This window comes from Equus caballus, chromosome 10 (assembly GCF_041296265.1).
Source record: "Equus caballus isolate H_3958 breed thoroughbred chromosome 10, TB-T2T, whole genome shotgun sequence".
In the NCBI taxonomy this organism is placed as follows: domain Eukaryota; kingdom Metazoa; phylum Chordata; class Mammalia; order Perissodactyla; family Equidae; genus Equus; species Equus caballus.
In genome coordinates, this window is record NC_091693.1 from 66,202,389 (window position 1) to 66,221,761 (window position 19,373).

The window sequence follows — 19,373 nt, forward strand, 5'->3', positions numbered from 1 at the left end:
AAATCAGCTATGCTCTCAACTTTAGCACCTGTACTATTTTTTGGTTGAATATTAATATTATACAATCTATAATATCTCTCCAACAGCTCAAAGGTCCTAGAAACAGTTCAAGAATGGTGAATGAAGGAAAGAGGTTGTGTACATCATAATTTTTACAATGTCTTCTGCATACTCTAAGCCTTTTTGGATTATCTTCATGTTTAGGAGTTGATGAGATTATAGTTTCAAGTAAACAGAAACAAAAACTTTTCCTCAAGGAAAAACAAAGCTAACATCTAACCTCCTTTTAAACAAATTGGGATTTTTCTTTGCTATTAAGAAATTTGGTGCTTTTTCTTTTCTCCCACTCTTATTGTCAGAATACATTTTGAGACACTTTTTTAACTTTTTTCCTTTAAATTACCTGGTTTATATATTAAATCCTGTAGCCTTATGTAGATAAAGGCCAAATATAAAGGATTTAGGTTGTTGACAGTAGTCTAACAAATAGCTCCTTTTCACAAATCAGAATTTTAAAGCTGGAGGCAATCTCAGGGCTTTATGAATTCATTTTCCTCATTTTAAAGAAGAGAAAAAAAGGAGCACTCACATATTAAGTGGCTTATGTTCACAAAGCTTAACAGCAGTGATTTTAGTCCTAGAACACAAATCAAATGTCCTCCTTCTTAGTCTAGTACTATATTCACCATAACTTCCTTTTCTAGGTTGCCTGCTTTATTTATAAGTAGGAATAACTGTGCAATAGCCTGTCTAAAAGGAAAGAAATATTTGGATTAATGTAATAAAACTTTTATTTAAATTCTCTAAACAAAAAAGTTGGGCTTTTTTTTGTAAGCAATAGAAATTTTATCAACTATGTAATGGTTGCTTTTACCTGAAGAGAAGACAAACATGCTCTCTCTTTTTTCTATTTCAAATCGTGAAGCCATCTCTTCCTGACTTGCCTCTTCTTCATCTCGACATTCCTGTAACTGCCTCATCTTTTCCATAAGGGCTTCCACCTCAAAGAAGGAATCACTTACCTGAAGAAAAGATACAATTAATGTTACGTATGTCAGACATTGGATGAAATTTTTGAATTTTCTTTTATTAAGTCTGTCTTATAAGAATTTGGATGTTAACAGAATATAAGAAAAATAGATCTTATAATTTTAAAGTACATGAATGAATCAAAAACAAGTATTTTGGCCTATTACATATATAGATATGCAGGATTTTAAAACATAAGAAAAATTATTTTAATAACACATTCTAATGTTATATCCTTAGAAAAGTAGTAATATCACTACTGTTAATGCTAAGTTTTAAAAATTTAACACTTATCAATTTAAAACAGAACTGAATAATTTAAAAGTAAACTTCTACTTGGCTCAATCAGTTAAACATATAAGATACAAAAAGTATAAGTGGTTTTGAATCAGCTGTGTACATTGGGCATATTATCAGCACGTCTGTACTCTTTTAAATTATGGTAATCAGCTCTATTTATCCAATTTACCAATTAAGAATGAAACATGTCCTTATAGGGCTGGAGTTGTCCACCTGACCTCTGCAAATGGGGCTAGCAGCTGTCACTTGCTGGGATGACTACAGCAGTGACACATCTATAGTGACTGGTCTGAGACATGAGGGACAGCCAAGTGGTCCTAAACTAGCCAAACAATTTATACTTCTATACACTGCTGCATTCTTACTATGGAAAATGGATCAAATCCATGGAAATTATATCTTATAAAAGAGATACAGTAAGCAATCTTAAAATTTCAAATCTCAGTGTTTAAATACCAAACTAATGTTTCCCCCTTTATAATGTTCTTCCCCCTACTCTTCCACTCTTTTCCTGGCTTACACCTATTGGTTCTTCAGGTGTCAGATTACATGCTTCTCCTAACACCCACCCCCAACCTAGCCACCCTAATTATTCTTACACAGCACTCTGCTCTTTCCTTCAGAGCACCAGTCAGAGTCTATAATATTGTTATTGCATGATACTGGCTTAATGCCTGCCTCCTTAGACCAAACCGTCACAAGGGCATGGGACCTGTCTGTTTAATTTGCTAGTACATATTCAGAGCCTAGCATAGTGCCTTGTACACAGTAGATATTCAGGAAATATTTGTTGTGGAATGATTGTCAGGATAATTCTATATTAAGAGACAAACGGTCTACACTACTTGTATTTTATATTTTCATATGATCCTAACAGTTATGCCAAAATACCCAATACTAAGGAGTTTCTCTCATAATTTTGTGACGCAAAGTGTTTCTGTGAGGTATTGAAGATTCTTGTGATGCAAGATCTCCATAATTATTCCTGAGACAGGATCAGTAGCCAAACAAATAAACAAAAAGGGCCGAAAAGGATTATGTTGCTTAAGAGAATGACCCAAGGTTTAAAAACTAAAGAAATAAATAAATATCTGTCAACTCACATTATCCCTCATTATATTAATTTATCTATTTTGCTTACCCTTTTTCCTCTAAAATAAACAGCCCCAATTTTAAGTATTCTTAGGAAAGACAATTCTTGATAGATCACACTGAAATAAGAGGGAAAGGAAACAAACTGTATTTCTTTTGCCTCTTGAATAATCTGTTATAAAGTTGTTAGTAGTGTAAAAAAAAAAAAGAAGTGAAGGCATTTGATTTTACTATTAAAATGTTAATATTGTATGAGGAAATTCTTTTTGGTTTGTTTTTTGCCATTTGTATCTGAAGAACTGAGTCAGATATCTGCTATGTATCCAAAGAATAAACTATATCAGCTCACTGTCAAGTGCCATGAGTGTGGGCTGTAAACCTAAAAGAGGCCAACTCAACACCTGGGAATAGGAAGCGTATCTACTAGAGAAACAAAAAATCTCTATTATTTCACTATTATCTCATTTAATAGAGGGATAACTAAAGACAATCAAGTACTTCTTCTTCAGCCTTATACTAAAACAAAGGTAGGGAAGGACAACAATCCAACTCCAAGCATCCTAGCAACTCATATACTCTCCCTTGGACCATCTCAGAACCCCTAAGCTTTGATAAATAATCAGTGGCCATATGCAGGCCTATAGCATGAATCCAGGTAGCTCAACAGAGGGTGAAAATGATGGTCTTGGGCCTTGTCAGCACAGCTTGGTGGTCAACCTTGGGAAAATGATTTCCATTCATGTGCTGATCTCACCATATGTAAATGCTACCTCTTATTTAGCACTTGATAAATGCCAAGCCCTGTACAGGGCCTTTCACATCTTTAGAGGCATTTCATTTACACCTCACAATAACCTTGCATTTGACCTTTATTTAGGCATGAAAGAATGGAGGCTCAGAGAGGTTAGATAACTTGCCCACAGTCAAATACATAAGTTAAAGGCAATTTAACCTGTCGAACTCTGTTTCAAAGGTATACAACTGACAAAATCTGTGCGAAGTAGAAGTTCTGTGCAAAGTTCAGAAGACTGTGATGTTGTTTCTGTGATTTCTCTTTGGAAACATAAAATAAACCCTTGTTCTTTAACTACAGCAAAAGAATGCGGAGGGAATTTTGATTCACTGCATACAGGAATTAAAATTTGCTCATAATAAATTCAACTCGTTCTGATGTGTTTCAAAGTAATAGCAAAACTGAGAAAATATAAAAGCCAGAGAAGAGAAGGAATAGAGGTGAAAGCATTTCAATAAATTTACATTCACTTTTATATATATTTGTGCAAAGTTATACATAAAAAAAAACTGGAGAAATTTCCAGATCAAGGCTGATTAAATCTTCTAAAAGATAAACAATTAAGAAGTCACCTTGTTTCTTTTGTGCAAAAGGGAAGAAAAGGATGTGGTCAGCATCACAAAGTCTCTACCACCAAGTTGCACTGTTCTCAGTGCCATTTAGTAGCCACTCAATATTAGGTGGCTCTTATGAAGCTACATGCTGGTGGCTCTTGATGCTAAAATTACTCAACTGCAACCTTCTAGAGGGTCGCATAATTTCTTATAATTTTGTATATCCCTTAGGACTAGATTAGTCCTAGGCATTTGGAGGCAGTCAATAAATACTTGCTGAATGAACAGGTATAGGGACCTAATAGCACTACGGATTTAATAAGGTGGATTTTCTAAGAAGCCAAATGAAAAAATAATATAACAGCAATTACTGCCATTAGTTTTACGACAATCCTGTAACAAATAACAGATACTTACTGAAACATTTCCTGCCGAGTTGACCTGCATCTCATCCACACTGTGATTGCCATTTGTAATGTCACAGATGCAGTAGTTACTAACAGAAGGAGGCCTGAACGTGTGGCCACCATCACAATGAATTTCTGGACTGATTCCACAGCCAAATGTGAATGAGGCAAGAGAATGATAGTGCGTGAGAAGAACCACTGCATGTACCAGTTCTGCAAGGGACCAGCTGTGCTCTTCAGCTTTTAAAAGTCCCTTAGGAAAAAAAAAAAAAAAACATTTTTATACTGGAGTATGGTGTTGGTGAAAGTATGTAATTCATCTTGGTACTTAATTTATTGGAAACAACATTAGTCACTACATAAAAACTAGTGTAGAGCCAGCCCTGATGGTCCAGTGGTTAAGATACAGCACTCCCACTGTTGTGGGCCGGGTTTGTTTCCCACTCGTGGAACCACATCACCTGTCTGTCAGTTGTCATACTGTGGCAGTGGTTCACACAGAGAAGTAAACTAAAAGGATACACAACCATGCATTGAAGCTTAAAAAAAAAAAAGAAAACTTAGTGTAAAATTACAATTTGAGACCTGTAGAAACCCGGAATTTGCTATTGTTTTTTTTAAAGATTTTATTTTTTTTCCTTTTTCTCCCAAAGCCCCCTGGTACATAGTTGTGTATCTTTTTTTAGTTGTGGATCCTTTCAGTTGCGGCACGTGGGACGCTGCCTCAGTGTCGCCTGATGAGCGGTGCCATGTCCATGCCCAGGATTCAAACTGGTGAAACGCTGGGCCACCGAAGTGGAGTGTGCAAATTTAACCACTTGGCCATGGGGCAGCCCCTAATTTAATTTTTATGAATATCTATTCACAAGCAGACCTTAACATAATCTGATAATGACATATTCTTATTTTGATTTTCTGAAATTCCGATTTAAAAATGTAATAGAAAGCATTTTGCTTAAAAGCAGTTACCAATATTTTAGATGCTGGTTTATGAATGCATTAACTATGTTGTTAGTTCAAAGTCTCAAACCAAAGGCAATAAATATATTTAAAGTGGAAGCTACTGTATAAAATATGCCTGTGCTTTTCTTTATTATCAGGCCTCCTCAAAGAATTTTTAAGATAGTGGTTTGAACAACTTGACTCTGAAACTAAATCATGAAATTACATTTATTTTAAATTCTTCAAATCTTACAAATCTATGTTCCTTCTGCTTCACTATTTTATAATCTTGTGTAAATTTTCATTACTAGACAATACAGACATTGCATTAATCATATTCAAATCTTATATCTCCTTGATGATAAGATGGGTCAATTATGTAACAATAGCTAAAATGTTCTACAAAATAGAAAGAGACCAAAAATATGTATTTTCAAGAATTTCTACTGCATGGTAGATACTTTTAGAGAATGTCAATCTACTTTTATTATATTATCTTTACTAATAAATAGAACCAGAAGGAACTACTTTAAGATAGTATTTTGAAAAGATATACAACAAGATGCCACTTTGCACCTATCAGAATGGCTAAAATCCAAAATACTGATAACACCAAATGCTGGCAAGGATGTGGAGCAACAGGAATGCTCATCAATAGCTGGTGGGAATACAAACTTGCACAGCCACTTTGGAAGACAGTTTCACAATTTTTTATAAAGTAAACATAGGCTTACCCTACAATCCAGCAGTCACACTCCTAGTTTTTTACCCAACTGAGTTGAAAACATGTTCACCAAAAACCCTTCATATGAATGTTTATAGCAGCTCTATTCATAATTGCCCTAAACTGGAAGTAACCAAGATGTACTTCAATAGGTGAATGGATAAACAAACTGTGGTACATCCATACATTGGAGTATTATTCAGCAATAAAAAGAAAAGCTATCAAGTCATGACGAGGCATGGAGGAACCTTAAACGCATACTGATATGTAAAAGAAGCTAGTCTGAAAAGGCCATATTCTGGAAAAGGCAAAACTAGAGAGAGAGTAAAAATGATCAGTAGTTGTAGGGATTCAGGGGGAATGGGAGAGAGATGAAATAGGTGGAGCACAGGGGATTTTCAGAGCAGTGAAACTATTCTGTATGATACTGTAATGGTGGATACATGACATTATGCATTTGTCAAAAACCATAGAACTGTACAAAGAGTGAGCCCTATAGACTTTAGTTAATAGTAATATATCAATATTAATTCATCAATTACAGCAAATGCATCATACTAAATCTAGATGTTAATAAGATAAACTGTGTGTGGGGGGATGGGTTAAATATGGGAACTCTGTACTTGCTGTGCCATTTTTCTGCTGAACATAAAACTGCTCTAAAAAAATAACGTCTATTAATTTTTTTTTTAAACGACGCCCTAGATATATTACTTCACTACTTACCTCAATGTGTTCTTTGGTAATAAGCCAAGGTCTATGGGCTAACACTTTATTAAGTTCTCCTAAATTCTGTAGTTTTTGAGGAGCATTCTCTAAACCATTAAGCCACTTGGGGTCCCCACCAACATGAAGGAAATCATTTACATGGAGGTTCACTAAGTAGGAGCACTGATGTCTTGCTGCAGCCTTAGGAGAGAACAAAAAGATTATTCTAACTATACATATTAAAATCTTGAACAACTACAAATTCTTTTTCTTTACAATTTGTAAAACAACTAAGTTTTCAATTAGTATGTTTTCAAATTTTCCATAAACTACAGAAATGAAGTTTTCATAAACATTTAAAAAATCCACATACACCATAGAAAGCACTCAGAAATAGTCCAGGAACAAACAAAATATCTGGTAAAAATATTTGGGCTTTAGAAATTTACAAATTTTATTTATATACCAACTTTCAGAACCTTAGATTAAGAACAAACTCAAAGTGCCAACAATAAAATAATGGAATATTATTTACAAACTCAACAGCAGTAGCACCACTTATGTCAATATAAACTATTTGTAATAGTGAAATAGATCTTGTGTTCTACTTTATTCTCTTATTTAATGGAAAATGGTTCTCAACAGTGGATAAATACATGTTTCTTTTTCTGTTATACTTGAGCACATACTTTAGAAAGGAAAAACGGATACTACCTAATAGGAATCCAGCTAGAAGTCAGAATATAAGTATTTATCCCTGTGTTTAAAGCATTAACCATCTCTTAAAAAGATCAATAAAGAATTTTTCACTGACTGTTTACAAACCATTATTCACTGAATAAAGAGTTTTCCACTGAATGTTTACAAACCATTATTCCGATGTAGTGCCGAAAATGTAGGGGTAAAGGACCATCCATCTGCAGTAGATAGTGTTGAGTTTTTAAGAAACTTTCTAAATATTGTGGGTGAAAAACCATCACTAATGTAATGTTATCCAGACGACCCAAAGCAGCAAAAGAATCTGCAAATAAAGCATGCATCTGTGTGTCTTCACTCCCTACTTGGAGAATCTGTGAAAAGAGAGGAAAACCATGGTTACATAAATTGTAAATCAGTGTTAAAGAAAGAAAATCTGCATATACTGCCTTCTAAGTGTCATCTAGAAGCAAATTAAATTTGGCTTAAGAGAGAGAGGTTATAATTCTACAAATTTAACTCAACTGGGAGCAAGATAGAATAAACAGTCACATATTATGTAGAAGGGGATAAACAACAAAGGCCGATCATTAAAGGCTATCTAGATAGGCTGCTTGCAGAACTTGGCCAAAATCCAGATAAAGAACCAGATTTAGATTATCAAACTTGCAGAGCTTGCAAACAGACACTAAAGGTTTTCCTTATAATAACGCCTACTCTCACTCAATTTAAGGAGAACCAAAATTAACTAAGAACAAACAATCCCTGTGAAAACAAAGCATAGGAGCTTTTACATATTGAGAATTAAAGATCCTATCTAGGATTCATACCAGCCTGTGGAGATGGTCAAGGCCAAGTAACTCAGCTTATGGGCCCACCTAAACAACATCTAAATATAAGCAGAGGCAGTATCATTGGTCAAAAAGGTCTTGCCTTTCCTTGATTAAATATGGGTGTTAGAAAAACATCATGAAATACTAGAAATCAACATGACTACAACAGCTTTCTAATCCCACAGATTCACTGCCAAAGCACGATGATTAACTCTGATCAACTCTTTGTAAAACGTGTTGTTGACCAACAGTTGTTCAGATGCTAAAATGTGGGTCATGAAAGCTTTTCCTTAAAAGCAGACAGTTCACTGTGTACTTTCACAAACAACATACCTCCTTTTCTGGGATGAATCTACTTGGTCCATGTCCTAGTGTTCGAGGAATTCTAATTCCAAGTTCCTAGAAAAGAAAATTATACCATCTCAGGCCTCCAGCAGTAAACAACATGAGCTGAGGCTACAGGAATAAAAGGAAAAAACAACCAGTTGAACAGAGACAGGCTTGTTTTGGGATTTGTTTTCATGGCCATATATATACATACCAGTCCCTCTGTTTGCATGGCTTAGCTGACAACAGCTTATAATACAACTCTGGCTAAAAACACTAAAACCTGCTTCACTAAAACCAGAGTTTTGCATAAAGTACTTGGCAGAAAGTCAAGAACAGAAAGTTCAGCACATAGCAGCCAATCCTGTGGACTGATAGTGATACAAAATAAGGCCAATGTGTTTGTATATCCAAAACCCAACCAACCAAAATATCATCCCTGTATCTTGTCAGGAAAGGAAAAAGCAGTAACCTCTACCTAGACGTCTTAAACTGAAAGAAGTGTAACTATTATTACATTGATAATAACACTTTACAATAAGAATAGAAATATGAAAAATAAAAAGTAGTTATTTAAATCCACAAAAGACAAAGTACTGCAGGGCATGTTTTCTCTTTGGTTGAGTAAAATAGTTTTAGAGAAATTAATTTTGTTTGTGAGTTTGCCTTAAATTTTTTATTTATAGAATGTCATCACCCTTGCTTATACTATATTTAAGAGAAGCTCAAGTAATTGAGAAATAAATGGTTTTTTTGTCTTTTGACATAGTGAATCTAGAATCCTGTACCTGAAATCTAGACTCCTATACCTTATTGTGACAGTGTAGTATGGTTAACAAAAACTGACAATCTACTGTTAAGACTTCCATTTTTTCCCCAATACAGTGTACTTATAGAAACAAAACCAAGTAATATAGTTCAATCTTATTTTGTTTTTTTGTGAGGAAGACTGGCCCTAAGTTAACATCTGTTGCTGATCTTCCTTTTTTTTTTGGCTTGAGGAAGATTGTCACTGAGCTAACATCTGTGCCAATCTTCCTCTACTTTAAGGGGGATGCTGCCCCAGCATGGCCTGATGAGTGGTGCTAGGTCTGTGCCTGGGATCTGAACCTGCGAACCCTGGGCCACCAAAGCAGAATATGCAAAACTCAACCACTACGCCACTGGGCTGGCCCCTCAATCTTATTTTATTTTTTGAGGCTCATGTCCTATCAATCTAGTCTCTAAAATAACAACAACAAAAACTTCTTAGAGTTTACACAACTAAAGATTAACCCTTACTCACATAATTACATATGAATATTATTTCCACCCTCTCCCTTCTGCTTCCAAAACTCCTTCATGATATAAACAATATGCTTTTCTTTTAAAGAAAAAAAAGGCAGGGGACAGACAGAGACGGACATGTGGCAACAATTCAAGAAATCTGATCCAAGCAAATGAAAACCTTTTGAGCAGAATGGATTTTTAAAAATTAAGCAGGCAGGACAAAATTGAAGAGAAGCTTTATTAGGAGAATTCAAGATTTAGATTCAACGTAGACTTTATCTGCCAACTGAATCTATAAAATAATATACACAGCCATGTGTTGCTTAACGATGGGGATACATTCTGAGAAATGTGTAGTTAGGCGATTTTGTTGTGCGAACATCACTGAGTGTGCTTAGACAAACCTAGATGGTGTAGCCTACTACACACCTCAGCTATATAGTACTAATCTTATGGGACCACCATCATATATGCAGTCTGTCATCAACTGAAACACTGTTATGGAGCACATGACTGTATATTATATAATTCAAACAATCTCATACTGGAGGTCAGTGATTTCTTACTCTGGTTATCCCATATTTATACTGAAGATAGTAATGTTCTAACAACTATACCCTTCATTAGAGGAGGCACTCAATTCACTGGTCTGGCCATGTACAGTGTCTCAATTTTAATATCCTATAATAAATCCAAGGGAAAAACCACATTCTTGCTACTTGATACATTATCTTGGCACAAAAAGTAGCCATTTATAAAAATGATTATTCTATTAACCTTTCTAACTCCTGAATTTCTGATCCAATTAGATACAGTTCAAACAAAATATACTAGGCAAAACTTTAAGGCTAAAAATCAATATTTACCCTTTTTCATTTCTTTATTATCTTATTTAAACAAAATGCATTTTAGGAAAATACCCATTTCAAGGGTGTGTTATTCATTTTATAACTAAGAGACACTACCCTTGGGACTTCAGTATATAAAAAGGTGGCATTTCAAATGGGGGAGAAATGGATTATTCAACAAATGATCTTGGGACACATGGATAACCACTCAGAAAAAAGTGAAGTTGGAGCTCTAAATCATACTTTATTCCACAATAAATCAGAGTTAAGTGTAAAAAAACAAAAACAAAAAAAATTACAGTACTAGAAGAAAACACTCATGGAATGGAGTAGGCCTAAGAATGCTACAAAACCCAGAAGTCATAAAATGTAAGATTGACAAATTTGATGACATAAAAAGAAAGACTTTCACATGGGAAAAATAAAGTCAAAAGCAAACAAAACTGGGGAATATATTTGCAATTCATATAACAAAAGGGCTAAATTTCTTTAATACATAAAGACTCCTACAAATCAATAAGAAAATCCCAATGACCAGATAGAAAAATAAACCAAAGACAAGAACAGTTCAAAGAAAAGGAATTACAAATGGTTGAAAAAATGATCAACCCTCACCAATAAAACAACTGCAAGTTAATTACACTGAGACGCCATTTTTCACCTAAAAGATTGCTTAAGATAACAGGCTATGTTAGAGACGGGGTGGAGAAACAGTCATTCATTGTTTATACATTTCTGAAGGAGTGTTTTGAAGTGTGAGGAAAAAAGATCAAGAAATATGTAAGGAGTATACATTACTACAACCTCTAAGGAGGGCAATTTGCAATACTGATCAAAATTAAAAAGTCACATACCCTTTGAATCAACAATTCCATCCTAAATGTTAACCTGTAGTCACATTTGTGAAATGTCATATGTAAACCATTGTTTCTAGTAGTACAAAATATAAAACAACCTAAGTGCTCATCAACAGAGGACTGTTTCAATAAAGTTTAGTACATCATAGACTAGAATAGCACGCAGTCTTTACAAAGAATGAAGCAATTCCATATGCGTTGGCTTTAAAAGATCTCTAAGATATATTATGGGGGGAAAACAAAAGTGCATAATATGTATAATTATGTTACTATTTGTAAGGAAAGCGGGGAAAAAACTTAGCAATTCCACTTCTAGGACTGTATCCTACAAATACATTAGCAGTATGTGGGTGTTAAACACACACACAGATACACATATAAATGAGACCAGACTGATAGCACATGGGCCTCAAAACAAAAAGGCTGAATTATATTTTTTTGGTTTTGTTTCTATACCAAATATACGGTTTATATACCAAACGATTATAAAACAATATTTTTATAATTCCAAGAAAGTGGCTAGCAATATTTCAGAAATGGAGTATTTTCCTATAGGTATGGCAAGGGTCTTTCCCAATGGTCCTATGTAATTCTCAAGTCTTTATAAGTCCATCCTTACAGCCAAATTTAGTGGCCATATTGATATCACTGTCTCCCCTCTTCCTTGCCTTCAATGGACAAATCCTTCCTTCCCAGTTCCATTAGAAATAGATTCTTTTAGAGTGAAAAACTATGCCTTTTAAAACAGGATGTTAAGAAAAACCAAACATTCTTGGAACTAGATTATAGACCCATTATGCTAATAACCCTTTAGTGTTAAGATCACATTCATTCCTTGATGAGGTACCAGTCTTGCAAGAAAGCTAGAGACAGAATAGAAAAACTGAAGAAAGGAAAGGAGTCTCTGACAGTCAAGACTCCAATTTCATTATTTTACATAAGGTTAGTTCTAAGTAAAATAGAGTTTTGCCAAGCTCATGCTTGGACTACCAGGGTCAATTTCCTACTAAGTTGAAGAGGTTGTGAGATGTTTGTGCCATTCCATAAAAGCAGAAAGGGAAATGGTAGGAGGGGAAAGAGAGGAAGTGAAAGAAAAGATGTGGGGAGGGGTGGAAGAGTGATAGATTTTTAAAAATCAAGTCTTTCCCAAACAGAAAGGGTTGATCAAGACTGACAGAATGGGAAATATAGTTACGGCTGTTCTAGACTCACACCAACTAATTCTCCTTTATTTGGAGGCTAGACTCAAAAGATGTCCTTGGTTCTCTTTCTTAGTTAATAGACTAGGTACATGAGAAAGATACAAGAACATGACATGATCTTTTCTACTTAATCTTATGCCCAAGAGAAGACAAAGGGTTGATCTAGGGTGCTCTTGATGAGCTCTGAGATTGCATCCCAACTGATCCTAGTCCTGATACTGGCAGGACGCAGATCACTGATTCCACCTAGCCTCTCACTGCAAATTGAGCTCTAACTTCTGGGAAAAGTAAACAGGTGACAATTACCTTGAAAAGAGCAGGAAGTCTGGTTCTGGAGCTGGTGTCTTTAATTATTACTCTTTTGAGCCTCTTTGAGAGTTTCTGTAACTTAAATGTCCTTTTAGATACTACTGTCATTATACAATAGTATTCTTGGTTTCTAAAAAGTTTAAAGTTTGAGTTTTTTGGAAAAAACTCACTTCTGAAACACTTCTTTTCCTAGGCACAGGATAAATTAGCTCTACCCTATTTCCTAGCAGATGTTGATTAAAAAAAAAGGCACCCCAGGTCTTCAGTGGGGTGATCATAAGCCAAACTATGTGCATTTCATAACTTCCTAAAGGTTACTTCAACTATGCCTTCGTCTGTAAGAAACTGAATTACAGACTTTAAACAAATTTGGCCAATGCAGATTCTAGAACTGCCAACAGCAAATGGCCTTGTTGAAAAGCAGATGTAGATGCTAATCACAGAACAAACCTCACAGGCTCTTGGCGAAAGTGTGGCTGGAAAAACTAACATAGAATCTAACATCCCTCTCAACAATCCTCCTAATCAGCATCTTCCAAAGAGATAGCAACAGCCTCTGCCATCACAACACTGATGCAAATCTCTGACATAATATCTATTTCTTCATTAGTATATACTACTAATTGTCACAGTATGAAAATTCTCAGCGAATGTTAGCAATACCACAGAAAGACTATATATGTATTGTATCACAGTGCTTGTGTACTGAAAGTACTGGTCTAATCAGATTTTTCAAATTTGTTAAAGATACATTTATGAATCTATGTAAGCAGAAAGAATGAACAATTTGCCACAAATGCAAGATGAAAGCATTTGTTGGCTTATGGTGTCTACTTACCTGCAAAACTATTTGAAAAGTAAGTATCAGATCATTTGAATCATTTTATTTTTCTCATTGCACTTGGTGCATTTTTAAACTGTGTAGATGTTTTAAAACCAATAACATAACACTAATATTAATTTTTATTAAAAAATTACAAAGGCAGTATGTGCTTTTGGAAACACATTTCAACAAGGCAAAGATATACTGTGTAAAAAGTGGAAGTTCCCATCCCACTCTCTCTTTAGAATTATTGCCTACAGCCGAGTGCTAGCCTTTTGACGTTCAAAAATTTTAAATATAAATGAAGAAATCTAGAAGTGTTATAAAGAAATATTCCAATTCTAACAAAATGTACCAGTTTCTTTTAAAATTATCATTAACTATACTACGGAATTTAGAAATATTGAAAGTTCAGGTACCTCTTTTTCCACTATCTATGAATACTTCTATGTTCTTCTATGAACTATATTCTAAAAAAATAAAAACTGACTTCAAAGTACTGGATTTGTAAGGCTGACTTAGGCCATATGTGTGCCCTATACTGTAGTCAAGAGTTCCATTCCTGGAAAGTGTTTAGTTTAAAAGCATTGTGGAAGTTTGTTATTTGAAAGAGTTGTGTTATTAATACTTTTCTATGGTGAATAGTTTCCCTAAGAAGCACTACTTTCTAAATTATCCTCCCACATGTTGGGAGTGTTAAAAATGAAATACAACTATACAAAGCATCCTGAACACAATCACATAGGCACTGTAATCAATGTGCAAGCTAAAATGTATCTCCTTACCTTCCAGTTTACATGGTTATATTTAGAGATTCTAGATCTGGGCAAGAACCAGGATTCTGCACAAGAATACCACCAGAAATAACAGATCTATTCAAGCACAATGATTGAGGCTCACTTCTACTCAAAATGAGAAAAGATCTGTTATGGCCTGCAAGCACAAACTATAAATGCTATTGCAACACTTTTACACCGTTTTCTTTCTTTGGCAAAGATTCCGAAGCAACAGTTATAAGAATTTTTTTTAAGGTGGTTTATTATCTGTAAACAAGAAGCATATTATGTATCCATGAATGCTAAAATCTAGAAAAAGTATTTAGTGTTCCACACCCTTCATGAGAAACTGTCTTAAGTTTATGTGAATATCTGTAGTTTACTCATAATGTAGACTCCATTTACAAAAAATATAAATACTAAAACTGAGTCATTTTAGTGGGCAATACCGCAGAGAAATTACTTCGTATTTAGACTTCTTGAACTAAGGCAATACTTACAGCATTCTGATTTCTATTCAAATTTTAATTACTATTTCTCTTTCTCCCTTGTCACCTTTTGAAAGAAAGCCTTTCAAAGTTTCACATTTTAGTCAAAATTATATTAGTAACTTTCAAATGGTGCCCTATTTGCAACCACTTAGGAAAAATACAAAATGTTACAATTAAATAGGTCTTTCTGAAAGCTAATTCAGACACAAAAGGGATGGTTTAATAAACAAGAGTAAACGCTGTGCATAACGTCATGCAGCTGGCAGAATAGACTTATTTTAGGCAGCAACATTTTTTAACTGCCTCGAATGTACTTTTTCCTTTTTCTTTCTTTTTTCTAAGTAGGCGGCAAAGGCGGTGAGGGTCACTGAGTCCTGGAGTCTGTTCTGACGAGGCGCTGCGGGGACAACCCACAGGCTGCGCTCCCGCGGGGCCGCAGCTTTGTTCGGGTCGGGCTTGCGGAGGCTTGCACAGACTCCGGCTTTCCGTCTGCAGACTCCCATTTAAAGGACCGAGACGGCCGTGTCTGCCAGCCTCAGCCTCGCTTGCCCGGGGCCGACTCCCGCTGGAAAACGTGCCCCCACCCCCACCGGCCACCCCCTCAGCTCGAGGCGAGCGCGGGCCGGCCCCCGCGCCCCTGCCGGCCGGCTGCTCCGGGGGCGCCCTCCAGGGAGCGTCCTCCGAGGCTGTGAGGGTGCGAAGGCGGGGAAGCGACCCAACCTCCGTGCAGCCCCGGCAGCTCAGCTGGGTACGCGCCCGCCCGCCCGCCCGCCCCTCGCCCAGGTACCTCGTTCGGGCCGCCGCCCCCGCCACACTGCTTGCAGCCCAGCAGCTCCGAGACGGCCAGCGAGGCCGTGTACGCCTCGTTCGCGGCGGTGGCCAGGCGCATGTCGGCGCGGGGACGTCTGCGGTCGCGGACACCAGCGCTGGCCGGCCGGCCGGGCTCTGGGCTGCAGCGCCTCAGTCACCAAGGACCGCGGGGGCGGTGCGGCGGGGCGCGGGGTTGGGCGGGGCGGCGCCAACAAACAAGCCGCGCGGCCCCGCCCCCGCCGTCACTCCGCCGGCTCAGCGGCCGCGCGCACCAATGCGGATTCGCGGATTCGCGGAGCCCCGCCTCCTGGTGCGGAGGGGCGGGCGTTGGTGGGCGGTCTGACCGGCCCGGCGAAAAACAACCTCGAGGGGCCGAGTTCCCCCTAGGGACTAATTTTCGGGTCCGGACAGAGTTGGGTCGGCCGAGTTCGGTCGTCCGGGAGGCGAGGCGCGAGCCCTCGGGCTTCAGTGAAAGGCCAATGTGCCCTGCCCCCAGCACCAGCAGCTGAGAGCCTGCCCTCCCCGCGTCCGCTGGGGTCCACTTACCTAGAGCCAAACAGCAACCAACCTCTAGGCTGACCCTGCCACCACCAGGAGGAATCAAGTTCGCTTTACATTTTATAAACCACTGAAACTTCCCTTCTTTCTTTCCAATAATGCCCAAACAATGATGAGCTGCGGAATGCAAGAACAAGTACGGGACCATGGGCTATATTCAATGTGAAATTATTTTTGGTAAGCTATGTAGACACTGTACATACCACTCTTCTACCCAGACAATCAGCCTTGGTGGCAGATCTCTGAATTGTCTTTTTTCTTCCCAAGTATACTTGAAGGCTTTAAAATTTCTAATGTTCCCTCCTAAGCGCCCTGGGTTTGAAAGAAAGAATTTCTCTTTCTGAAATCTGATGAGGAACTTGAGAAAATATGGGTTATAAAGGAGCACAAATTACTGACATTGTTGGATCCGGAAAGCAAATCTCTTAAGTTCTGTGTCAACACTGTGTGCTTACATGGCTCCATTAACTTCTTTTAAAAATCAACTCCTAAATTAGATCTTTTTTAGCATGTTTGCCCTTGTGTTTCAAAAGCTTACATGCTCAGGTTAAAAAAAAAAGTTGGAACATTCTGACAGAAGGAAACTGGAGTTAAGTCAATAAATACTGACAGACACAGAACCAGGACTCATACACGAAAATAAGTTTCAGTCTTAGGAGTGAGATTACAATGTTTCAGAGAAAACTAAGTTACTCTTTTAGCTCTTCAACTGTCAGATTTTAAAAGTAGCAGGTTAAAAATGGTTACTTTTTGTCTTCTCCCGAAAAGATAAATGTTGTATGTTCTCATATACTGCTTTTATAAATTGCTACAGTACCAAAAATATTTTTTACTGGTCAAGAAAAGCGATTTTGGGTTAATGTTAACATAGCAGGAAAGGCTACAGAGGCTTCCATGCTCTCTTTGTAACTGCAGGCCCTCCAGGACCAGTTCAACTGACCCCATCTTATCAACAGAGTGATTAAGAGTTGTCTTTCAGGAACTGGGACTCCTTGTCCAGTTCAGGCCGGTTGAGACCACCAACCCATCAACTGAGCCTGTGCAAAAGCTCAATAATTAACCCTTTGGACATCAAAGAGCTAAAAACTCCACCCTTAGATTATGGTAACACCACCACTTTGTGAACATGCATCCTACTGAAGAGGCATGAAGCTTGACTATGCTTGCACAGACAATTACCTCACTTATCTGTACACGTCAGACTGCCCTGCCCCTCATCCCATAAAATTGTGCCCCAAGCCCTGGATCCAGGAGACAGATCTGAGGGCACATGCCTCTGTCTCCTTGCAGATCAATCTTGCAAAATAAAGCTACATTTCTTTTTCCAAAAGCTAATGCCATAATAATTGGCTTTTTAAAATGTGCATCAGACAAGAGAACTCCAATTTTGTGCAGTAACATCTTTCTTTTGAGCACAGCCAAAAAAACAAAACAGTATAATCAAATGCCCACCCAGTCACAAACAAACAAGAAAAATAAACCAGTAAGTGATCCAAGTTGGAGCAATGTGATATACCCTCCAAGATAAGTTGCAGATGAATAACTTGGAAACATAAATGGACTTGATATATGGGGTTGTGAACTATAAAGCTAGTTAGATAATGAAGGAAGTATGTGAAAAATGATGACTCTGGTTCTAGAACAGTTGAGCTGTGAGAAAGGAATAAAATAGTGGGGTTAGTTGTCTAGTAGGGCGTAACCTTGTTTGTGACATTAAAATTATGTCACTTGCAAAATGGAGAATGCTTACCTTTCTATCTTTTAATGAGAGGTGAAGGAAAACCATGCATTTAATTAACCCAAAAATGGTTTAAAATAATTACATGTAAATTAAAACTGCAAACTGTATACATATGGCAGTGTTTGATACTTAGTGCTTGATAAATATTAAAGAAGCATATACTGATATTGTATAGGAAGCTCCAAATAGGATTTTTTTTGAAAACAAAATGTTTCAGTTTGATTATTTATTTTGATGCTGCTTTACATAAAAAGAAAGATAATTTTAACTTATATTCTAATTCAGTGGTGGACTGAGGACCTTCAAGCCATATAAATATCACCATTCCTGTATGGTCTCTATAAACACTGACAAGTTCTTCAGAGAGTACTAATTTCTGCTCTTTCAATACAGGAGTAATACTAATTAGTGACTCTATTCTCCAACATAAAAAGGTTGTCTCCAAATAAATCTACAGTAACCAAGAATTCCAACAAATGTATTAACCTGCAAATATCATTGTGTAGATTTCACTTCTGGAAATGTTTTGTTCCAAATCATTCCATAAAAAATTTGTATTTTCCAAAGATTTCACTTCATGAGTAGGCCAGATGTGCTTAAGGTGCTTCTCTTAATGAACCCCCAGTGCTAGGCATATGATAGGAACACAATAAACATCAGCTAAAAACACGAACATCCTGAGCACAGAACAGTAATTGGAAAGGACTATGCTTTTCATATTTATCACAGGTTATCACTATAGGACAGCAGCTATTTTACAAAGTCTGCTATTTAAACACTTCAACATTTTATTTCTTCTAGGAAGAATCCTGACTTCTAATCCAAGAAGTAAGAGTAATTCTGAAATATTTCCTTTCACCTGAAAATGTTTTGGTAAACTTACTCAGCTGTATCAAAGTGAGGTTTCTGCATCTGTCATTAGCAGTAATGGTCTCAACTTTAATTTGCTCAAGAACAAGCTGATACACATATGTAAAGGCAGAATATGTCAAATGACTTGGTCTGAGTGGAGAATTATGAAGCATTAGAGAGTCCAGACTTGGAGTGGTGGTTCAAGACAGGCTTCCTGAAAGAAGAGACATCTGAGCTCAGGCTTAGAGGATTAGTAGAGAGGCCTTAGCAAGAAAATTGGGGGGAGAGTTTGGAAGAGTAGAGACAGAATTCTAAGCAAAGAAACCAGCATGTGCAAAGGCCAAGAGGCAGGGGAGAGAGTGAGAATGGTCCATTAGGGAAGCTGAATAAAGGAAGTTCATTGAGTCTGGAGCAGAGGTCATGGAAAGTAAC

General features: G+C 37.0%; 1 protein-coding gene and 1 long non-coding RNA gene across 4 annotated transcripts in view; one reads left to right on the top strand and one right to left on the bottom strand.

The window, feature by feature from the left end:
• Positions 1-19,373, bottom strand: part of SESN1 (sestrin 1) — a 105,617-nt gene that overhangs the window by 6,085 nt on the left and 80,159 nt on the right. For 2 of the 3 annotated variants that reach the window (XR_011422592.1, XM_001503992.7), the window contains exons 2-6: positions 8,412-8,477; positions 7,419-7,619; positions 6,568-6,750; positions 4,186-4,428; positions 875-1,022 (exon numbers count right to left, since the gene is read on the bottom strand). Coding sequence is in view for 2 of the 3 variants with exons in the window: in XM_001503992.7 (XP_001504042.1) it covers positions 875-1,022; positions 4,186-4,428; positions 6,568-6,750; positions 7,419-7,619; positions 8,412-8,477 (841 nt within the window). In the remaining variant the exon portion in view is untranslated. Of the gene's footprint in view, positions 1-874; positions 1,023-4,185; positions 4,429-6,567; positions 6,751-7,418; positions 7,620-8,411; positions 8,478-15,767; positions 16,339-19,373 lie in introns of those variants that run through there. The other variant, XM_023650887.2, reaches the window with a different exon arrangement.
• On the top strand, positions 924-3,577 carry LOC138916001 (uncharacterized). Its single transcript, XR_011422611.1, has 2 exons — positions 924-1,049; positions 3,395-3,577. It is a non-coding gene; the product is annotated as an uncharacterized lncRNA (long non-coding RNA).